General features: G+C 39.9%; 1 protein-coding gene across 1 annotated transcript; it reads right to left on the bottom strand.

The window, feature by feature from the left end:
• Nucleotides 1–2,206: 2,206 nt before the first annotated feature.
• LOC119740985 lies at nucleotides 2,207–10,257 on the bottom strand. The gene is made up of 6 exons (XM_038216522.1): nucleotides 9,842–10,257; nucleotides 7,360–7,444; nucleotides 5,793–5,950; nucleotides 4,321–4,384; nucleotides 3,712–3,773; nucleotides 2,207–2,867 (listed from the first exon to the last, which is right to left on the bottom strand). The coding sequence occupies exons 1-6, from the start codon at nucleotides 10,019–10,021 to the stop codon at nucleotides 2,574–2,576; spliced, it is 843 nt and encodes a 280-aa protein (XP_038072450.1). The 5' UTR covers nucleotides 10,022–10,257; the 3' UTR covers nucleotides 2,207–2,573.
• Nucleotides 10,258–10,264: the final 7 nt, after the last annotated feature.

The following is a 10,264-nucleotide window of genomic DNA, read 5'->3' as shown; positions in this document are numbered from 1 at the left end:
GTTCAATTGTATTCGGAATGGAATTGGTCATGAATTTCAAATAATCCTCTTCACCTAGTTTGAGGGCATGTTTCCAAATGTGAATGTACAGTCGACTCTCGTTAATGCAAATGCTGTTAATACAAATTCTGGTTATAGCAAACATAAGGCCTCGGTACAGACGGTGCATTTATGTGCACAATGAATGGGACCGGCACTCCGCTTAATACAAAATTCTGATATAACAAACATATTTAGTTCCGGCTGAGTTTGTATTAACGAGAGTCGACTGTTCATGTATACTGCTTCAATGTTCTATTTTAAAGGTAGAGTCCATCATTTGTAATTTGTGCATTTTGTTCTTTTGAAGCAACAAAAGTGTTCAAAATCTAATGAAGGATACTAAGCAACTAACCTGATGAAGTTTCAGCTAAGCTTCAGCTGTACATTCCGAGAAAAACAGCATTCTAAGATCTCAATTTCAAATCAAAAGTTGCTGAATCATGTTTTGAATTGTTTTGAATTGCAACTATACGCGACGTCGCGCACTGATCCGACGAATTATAACAACCGCGCGCGCGTGTGCGTCGCTCGAATACTTGTGCGCGCTTCGCTGAATAACAAAACGAACTACTAATTTAAATTTTCCTACGGTGCTTCTTAAGAATCACCGTTGGAAATGCCTTCTTTCGTTGATTACTTCAAAATGACAGCTTCCCAAAAAGAATAATTTCACAGGGAGTTTAGTCTCCTTACTATCTTTCAACCAAGTTAGTTTTTCAACAATAATTACGCCAGTTACTTTTCGGATGGCTGCAAATGATGGACTCTACCTTTAATGGAACTAGACTTTTTGATGACAAATTCCAAGGTCTGGCATTGGTAAGTGTGTAAAGCACTGCCAACATGTAAATAAATAAATAAACAGATCTTACACACAAAGTGTTTTCTTGCACAATTTTTTATGCCTTTTGCATAGCTGTTGAGTTTGCATTTCATCAATGGGAGACATTTCTTTCTGATGATTTAACACAAAAAAGTTCCTCCACGTTTACATTTCAAATTTTTACAGTGCACAACAATATGTTGTTTTAAAAATATACAATTGTTTGCAAAGATATTATACAAATATTGAGTGGCTCAGCGTGGAATGGGAGGAATATTATCGCAAGGTAAAATCTGGACTTTTCCATTTCACATGGCGAAGCCGAGTGAACTGGAAAAGTCCAGATTTTAACGAGCGATAATATTCCTCCCATTTCACAATTTAAAGCCACTCAATATTTGTTTTATATAACTGACATATAGATCCTTGTCATTTGATATATTTGAACTTTTATTTCAATACAAAATTGGTGAAAAAATGTATTTCTCTCTTCCAAACCACCCCTTCACGAAAATATTTGAACCCAACGCTGTAGCGCTGGCTCTTTGGAACACTACGCGCTACGCTCAACGCTGAATGCGCACACCAGCATGCATTTGCACACATATACCACGTCATGGAATAAGACTGATCCTAACTGTTCAATAGTATTTCCCATTCTCCATGGGCGGAAAGTACTTTTTGAGCCCCGGCGTGAATGGCAGTAATAACGAATGTCACGTGATGTGAGTTCCACCAATCAAATGACAAGGATCTGTATGTCAAGTTATATAACAACCAATATCTTTGATGCTGACTTTCAGGTACACCTATATCTACATATATGTACAAAATTCTACTATTTAAAAACAAGGCAAAAGAAAATAAAAAATTAAAATCAACAAAACTGGCTCAAAATTCCCTCAGATTTTTTTACGCAACTGCATCCTGGCAAACTTAATTCATGAGATTCTACAAAAATCATTTATCAATATTAGGTTTTGCCCTTCAGCCGATGTATAAAACACTGTACACTCAATGTGTTACCTCCCGAGTGAAAGTTACAAAAAATCACTCAGGTGGGACTCGAACCCTGCTTTCTAGTGCAGATGTCTTATAACTCGACCACCAAGCTAGCGGGATTGGTTTATTAGCTGGTTCGAATCTGATAAATAGTTTCATTGTGGTACCCGCTGCTACATCAGCTTCCAACCAGCCAACCAATCCCGCAAGCTCAGTGGTCAAGTCCCACCCGAGAGTTTTGTTCTGATTTTCACTCGGGAGGTAACACACTGAGTATACAGTGTTTATACATCGGTGAAGGGCAAAACCTAATATTGATTTACATCACCCTGATGCAAATTCCATCTTATAAAACAATCAGTCAATCTATCATTTATATATGAAAGGCACATTAAGTAAATTTTCGAAAACAAATCAAAACCTAAATAAATAAAAGTGCACTTTTCATCAATGCCTGAAGCACATTTGGTTTGTCCGGCATGTGTTCCTGACTTCCAAGTTAAGTTTACGTCAGTGTTATGAGTTTGGTAGCAAGTAACTCACACGTCTGAGTTGGACTCCACTACAACAACGGCGTCCCTTTACAAACCAGTACCAATTCTACGTGCATAGTGATAAGTAAAACAGAAAGTAACCACCACCCCCCCCCAAGAAAAGCAAAAACAGAACCAAAAACAAAACCCTGCCAAAAATGAGCCCACCCCCATCATGTGGGATTGACAGCGTCTGTAGGTCTGGACTTGTAGCGTTTGATTGGGTGATTATGGATCTGAGCGGTCAGCTTTTGCCTCTTCGTTGCAGCAGCATCATTCTGTGGGATGGCCGTGGGTGTCTCATCGGCTTCGGCTTGGGTCCTGAGGGGTGTCAAGGAGGCCGCCATCTTGGATTCGTTCTTCGCGGGTTGGGTGATAACTCTTTGGGTTTTGTTGGTGGCTAAACTGGCATGAATATTCAGGGATTCGTAGATCCGGCCGGCCTTGTCCTCCAGGTCTGGCAATAACTGGAAAAAAGAATAAGCAAAACCAAAAAATATGAATAAACTACGAAAACAAAGTGCGATTACAAATCTCAACAGTGAACATGGTACTCAGGCTCTTGGAGTAAGCTTTTCAAGACATTTACTCCTTACCTCAATGGGCAAGACACAAATCAGATGCAAGGGTGAAATAAGTAAGAAAACTGCTAGGTCATCATAAACTAGCACAATTGATTCTGAACCGTCAATGCAGAATGTCAAACATTGATTGCTTCCTCAGAATGTGGTAACAGTGCAAAGTTTAAGAGAATGCATCTGCTTTTGTTAATAAAAACTGGATCAGGATGCGTCTGATTTTGCCTGCCCATGCAGAGTCATACACTGTGACTTTTGACCACACTTAACCAGTCAACGCTGGAGGACGTGTCAACACGATCTGGCAATGTATACTCGCAGGGGCGGCTGACGGGTTAAATCGTCAAGCTTTCCCCGAGTCTCTGGCAGTGGACGTGCACACACCTCAGTGGCTCCCTGTGGTTTTATGCACACCTGTGTTTTGAACTTGAACTTGGCCGCTGCACACGGCCTGTCGTCGTAGTAAATATCGCTCCATGGCGGGGCCTCCCAGTGTTGCAAAATACAAAGTTACGGTGAGAAGTATCGTACAAATATTGTACAAGTGACTCTCAAGAGTCGGTATTTGTGGTGTTTGACTTCATTTTAAAATTTGGCCAATATATCTTGCCATTTTTTTCAAAATGGCGTTTTTCGGCTGAAAGTAATCCCGGCGGCAAGTGGTTAAGGGACACGCCATGGTACAATTTGTGCTCACTACTTTAACAAGAACTTAAAGATTTCAAACTCTCACCCTTGACAGAACAGACACTTGATCACTAAATGTGGTTACATGGCTTGAGATATCCTTCTCATCTGTTTAAAATGAAAAACAAAACAAAAGGAAATATGTTACATTTCAAAACCATGAATAAATGTGCTATATTTCATAAATAGCTTACGTCAGTTTAGACCCAATAATCTATGTAATTATTCAGTCAGGCATGTTTTCATTAAAATATACCAAAAATATACCAATAATGTCTTTTTAATAAACAAGGTGGCATCCAGCCTCGTCCCCAGGGCTTACTTTATATCCAGCCATGTTTCTAATAGTAACCCCTGGATCAGTAACCTTCTTCCTGTATCCTGATTGGATACCGCAATAGCAAGTAATGGATTTATATTGTTTATATGGTAATTTTATTTTGAACATGTGTTACGTGCTTTAATGTTCATTGTGAATTATAACATCCATTCTTCAAAAACAATTCCTCCCTTTTCCATTTTGCTTATGTACTGTAATACTGCATATTGGAAGGGTAAAAGATTGTAACATTGTAACTTTGAAAAAAATCGTGTAAAAAGCACACATTCTTTCAGGGAGTGTTTTGAATGTTTCAGTTCCATTAGGAAAACTGACCTTGTACAGACAGTATTGGGCTGTGGTCCTCAATGGCCTTTGGTATGACTGGCTTGTGCTGTTCCTGTGGAAAGTATAAACACAATCAGCAATTTGAAAAATCACTTCAAACTTTTCTGTAGAATATTCTGCAACACATTCTACCAGTCACAGCAAATAATTTCTGCACCGGAACAGCCTGAATGCGCCAGTCGGAAATTGCACGTGACAGTCAGGAAGTGCATGCACATGCCCTGGTAGTCTTGGCCCTAGTTGCTAGTGATCGATAGTGGATCTTGCATATCTAACGGCATGATTAGACCAGCACGCCTGCTCGCACTAACGTCTTGGGAATCCTGTAGAAGCCGTTTAACTTTTTCTTTATTTTCTCTCTAGGCTTTCCTAGGGAACCAATCAGCGATCACGAAATGGTTATGATCGCGAAATGGTTATGATATAGTCAGTCGCGCGTGCTCGCGCGCCAAAATTAGATATGCAACGAGAAGATACCCCCACACGAGTGACTACTGGTATCAAAAATGGGAAGCCGCCGTTTGTTTATTTAAAGATATTAATATTTACACCAATGGTCTAATTTACATAAAACAGCCACGCCCCACTTACTGCAAGATTCCTAAGACGTTAGTGCGAGAACCTAAAAAAACAATTGTGCAAGGGCACTCCACAACAATGCAACCATCGCTATCAATCACTGATGTCCTGGACCAAGACCAACGCCCTGGTTGATATTTAACTACATTGATCGAAAATCAAATGGTCCACTGGTCAGGATTCGGGTGAACAACATTATTGATATATAATTTTTATGTCGCCGACTAGCTGATACTTGAAAGATTTTAAAGATGCAAACTTATACATGTACCATTAAATTGACATCACAGGCATTGCTCTACATGTACATCTTCCTGAGACCACTTTTTTTTTCTCAAACATTCAAATTGGAAAAATGCTATCCGGATATTCGTCGGACGATCAAGTTTTCAAATACTCGGTACATTTGGCACAGCCCTAACAATTTTTCGGGAGTGAGATTGGGAGAAAATGAAAAAATCCACAAAATAATCAGCAGAGGGTTTAGGGGTCGCTGAGGGCCCCAAAACGACGTAGGGTCTATGCTATGTATTTGCCTAAAGGCACCCCTTTCAATACCCTAAGTTCATGTTTGACCAACAATCCAGATGAACTTATTTAAGACCCACTTCTTCTGTTGAACGTAAAAATTAATAGCTTAAAACACCATTACCGTAAAACCTCAGCATTTCCAGACTTCAAAGGGATTCTTTAAAAATCCTGATCAATATTTGAAAAAATCCTGACAAAAAAATCTTCACCAAAAAAATCCTGAAATCGGGAAAAACAAATCCTGACAAATCTCACCCCTGGTTTTTATGAAATGCACTGGTGGAGGAAAATTCAATGTTGAATTCAACCAAAATGTGGGCATAATTACACTTGTGGATATGCATACTCACTGCAGCAGTGTGCTGACATCGAAGCTTCTTGGCCAGTTGCTGACTCAGTCTTGGCGGGAACTCTTTCCTCTTGGCTACTGTCACCACAATCAGAGAATCCAGATCAGCGGCCATCTGCTCAGCATCGCCTTTCTTCTTCAGATCCACTGGCTCAAATTCTGCCCAAAAAAGGAAAGAAATTATAATTTTAATCCACACAGATTATGGACTACTACTCAACATTGCTAGATATGCAAGGTTCATTCCATTCTGTTTAACCCTAACCGCCCTGAATCCTTCACAATCCTCTTTGCCAAAGTGGAGGAATTTAGAGGATTGAGGTTACATGGCAAAAGTGTGTTACTGATTCTGTTGCATGCACTTTGTCAAGGTCTTGGGCTGGACCGTGTGTTGTTTTTGCTCAGCCATGCATAAATATAGGCCTGGATTATGTTTGAAATCCTCCGTACTGCTCCAGGATGTCACTGGGCAAGCCTCAATATATTGACAGTCACTGCCACAGGATTTTGCAGGATTCAGGCAGTGGTCACCCCTCCATAGACCACATTCAAGAAATAATGGAGGAATTTCCAGGATTGAGGCTATATGCTATTTTTCCATGATGCCAAATGGAGGATTTTGCAGGATTGAGGCTACATCCTAGCAAAAAGGCCTAGGGAGTTAGGGTCAATAGTGCGTCCAATTCGACCTCGAAAACCTACTAGATTTTATGAGAATATAGTTACATCCGGGCACTATATTACATGTATAATTTTATCATTTATTTTGTGTCCTGACCGGGCCCATCCAATCAAGGGCAATAAATTGGTATTTTGTCAAAAGCAATACAATTTACAAAACATTGCGAATTTATGACTTTAAATTTTTTTAAAATGTTGACATCAACTTCCGTTCAATCACTCACACAGATAACAATTGGGTAAAAAAAATCAAACGCGAGGTCTGTGACTAAACTAGTTTTTGTTTGGTACCAAGACGTTCACATAAAAAGTGAACGGGGACCGACGAGACTTGCACACTCTATTTGTGTAAAACCATTGCTTATTGTTTACTCATTATTTCATGATAATAATAATAATCACATTTGCGACAGGGCTGTAGACAGGATCTTAAAAAGTGGTTGCTCAAATCTGCCTTGAATTGAAAAACAGGGAGTCCACGTTGATGACGTTTCATGCTCTTATCTATGCATTTGCATAAGAAATTGGTCATTCAAAATAGCCACGGGGGTCCATAAGACATCCAGGCTACTCTTGCTAAATCTTGATTTGCTGAACTTGTTACACTTCGGATTGGAAAGATTCCCATATTTGGCCATCACTAAGTTTTCCCTTCAGTGACCTACCGGTATCAGCCATCAGAAAGTGACATGTCCTAAAAAAAAAGCAAATTTAGCAGGGAAACATTATAAAGTACTTACTGAGAAAATACTTAGAAATTTTCAAACCAGTCTCATAGGGTTTGTGCACAGAATGACAAGTGACGGCCAGATATGGGAATCTCTCCTCAGCATTTTTTTAAAAACCCCGAAAAGTAAAAGATTTCAGGTGCAGTTTGCCAAACTAACCTTTTGTTGTGTCGGCATCATCAACAGCCTCGGCCCATGACTGGCCGTCAACAGTGCAGTTTTCATGTAGGGAATTCTTGTACACCTGTATGAAAATGTAAAATATGGGGTAAGTTCAGTTTTTTTTTCAAACGTATAATTTGGGAGGTTGTATTTCGAAGGCGGCAATTCCAGCGTCATAGTCATGGACATAACAAATCAGACAATTTTTTGTACTGTAGGAGCTCAGTGAATAAACCTGATAATGCATTTTTCAAATCTTGTACATCCATCATCTGGTAATGGTCAAGGAGATTACAGACTCCGAGTTTTGGATAATTTCTCTGAATCATTTATTAGATCTCATGGTTAACTGGCTCTGGCATGGGCATTACATATTTTATTTATTTGCAAAACGCTGGAATGGCTCAGATACAGAAACCTGCAAAAATGACAGCCAACTCCACTTGGGTAGACCAGACAGTTTGTGTTTAACTTTTGCAGTGATCTGCATGCTGTACATTGGCAGGTTGGAACTGGAGCTTCTCAAGCTAGTTTTAGCCAGGAGTTTTACAGGTTTTAGGTTTAGTTTAATAGTATAAGTTTATCCACGCATTCATTATTACACGCAAGATAAACACATAAAAACCAAATTCACATACAAGTACATTCAGAGATTTTTTTTTAAAAGCTGCTACAATTAATACATAAAGACAGCAGCAACAAACAATTGACAAGACGGGACAGTGAGGGCTGCCTAGGACGTAGGAGAAGACTGAAAAGTGAATTTGTCACCAAAGGGAGTGTCTCTCCAACCCTTCACAACTTTAATTAATGCTACAATGGTTGCCACTTTGATGGTTGTGAGCAAAGTTTACTGGATTCATGAAATTTTTCGAAATATTTTCTAGTTGGAATTAGAAATTTCTTATTCCAAAATTTGAATGTTTTTCCACACATGTTTCACTGACAGACCACAAGGATATCTTCAGGCTAGACCCGTGAATTATTTTTTTCTGCTTCAAACGAAAAAAAAGTACAAAAAGTAAAATGCCCCTACTAAATATTAATTTTCAAGAAAAAATCAAGCCTGCCTGAAGATAGACCCGTAAACATGGCTATAAATATCATAGCCAAGCTCCAGAGTTGTCTAGAAACACTCGACGCACGACATTTTACAGGTACCCGGACGGCTCCTACCATTTCGTGCGTGCATGACTTGGAAGTTGGAGTACCAGCGCAATGCGTAACGTGCATACATTGTACCTCAGAAAATCAAAAGTTCTGCTCGTACATTTGTTGACTGTGTTGAGGTCATTTTTTCCCTCAAATTACTTGGCAATGCAAAATCCTAGGCACGCATGAATTTACAGAAAGCTTCATTATGTAAGTACTTATAATACTGGCGAAATGACGTGTTGCGTGACGTTTTCGAGTGTTTTCTCAGTAAATACTTCAATATTCTCCCTGCAAAATTTGACTTTGTAAAACAAAACATCACTTTCTGATGGCTGATATTTGGGAATTTTTCCAAAAATTGCTCGAAATCATAAGTGGGGTGCAGTTGATTGGTGTGACCAGGACTGGGCCTTTTTAATTTTATGTGGTACAGCCAACCACGCCCGGCCGCGGCTGCGCGGCGTGCGCGTGGCCGTGCCGTGCCCGTACGCGTGGCGTTGTTGTGCGCTTTCTTGCCATTTGCGCAATCATAAGAATGTGCATGCGCATTCTTATGATTGCGCAACTGGATCCTTGCGCAATCTTCGACAAAAAAAATCTTCCAGATTGAGCGCACATTCTTAAGAATGTGCAACAAGAGAAGCGATCTTTTCGATACCGAGAACCGGCTGTGCTTGACGAGTCTAGCTGCATCCTCGTTCACTGATTAATTCTTTGGCCGTACATAAATAATTATACTGTGGCAATGCAAATTCACTAGGGAAAAGACATAACAATGTACAGTAGAGATGAAAGTTTTATGCATATTGGGGGAAATAATAAGAGACATAATTTTGGTGGAAAGAATTCTGAATAAAAACGTATAGACATGCTAAACAAAGCACTTCCCAGACTAGTTCCCAGTCCTCCGTTATCATGGTTATTAAAAAATGTCCCATCGGGGGACAGGCAAACAGCAATAATAACGGCTTTAATTGAATTCAAATTATCGTAGTTCAACAATTAGTACAGAAGCACAGATCATTTTCTTTTCTTGCCATATGATTATTTCCCCTTTAACCTCTACTCTAAATCTAATACGTTTAATTTCACATAATGCCGTGCAGTGTTTGTTAAGATTGCGCAAAATTCATAAATTGCGCAAGTAATATTCCCCTGCAATCTTAAGAATGAGCGCTCATTCTTAAGATTGCGCAAATTGTAAGAAAGCGCACAACCGCACCAGTTAACCACGCGCGGCCACTGGCTTGCGCGTGGCCGGCCGTGCATTTGCCGTGCCCGTGTGTGGCGTCAGTGTTCGCTGGCCGAGGCGTCATATACCAACCTCTCGAAACCTCCGTCTAAGTCGATCTTTCTGCTCCTCGGACCACTCTGTATTCTTCCCGATTACTCCATCAATGGCGGTAAATAATCTTTCGTTTGCTGCCTCTTGAGATCGCTTACTGTAACATGAAATCCTTGTTTCAGTTGACGTTGACGTCGAGGCAGGGCATTCAGACGCCATTTTGAGAATCAAATATATGGGATGGTGCCCTGTGTCCCTGGCAATCTTGTGTGTGAATAATGATGCTCGACACTTTGGGTAGCAGTCTATTTTACAAAGTTCCCGCGAATTTAGTCGGGTGTCAAAAGCTTCGCTGAAATGAATACAAATTTCTTCTTAAGGGTGACAGGGTATGAGACACACAATATTTAATTCCTACGCTATTTCTGGAATTTTTTGCACTTTGGTTACGCAGCCTCCGGG

The sequence above is a fragment of the Patiria miniata genome, unplaced genomic scaffold (genome assembly GCF_015706575.1).
Source record: "Patiria miniata isolate m_02_andy unplaced genomic scaffold, ASM1570657v1 HiC_scaffold_5, whole genome shotgun sequence".
Taxonomy (NCBI): Eukaryota; Metazoa; Echinodermata; class Asteroidea; order Valvatida; family Asterinidae; genus Patiria; species Patiria miniata.
Note: the sequence above shows the minus strand (reverse complement) of the source record. Positions and strands in the feature narration are given on the sequence as shown.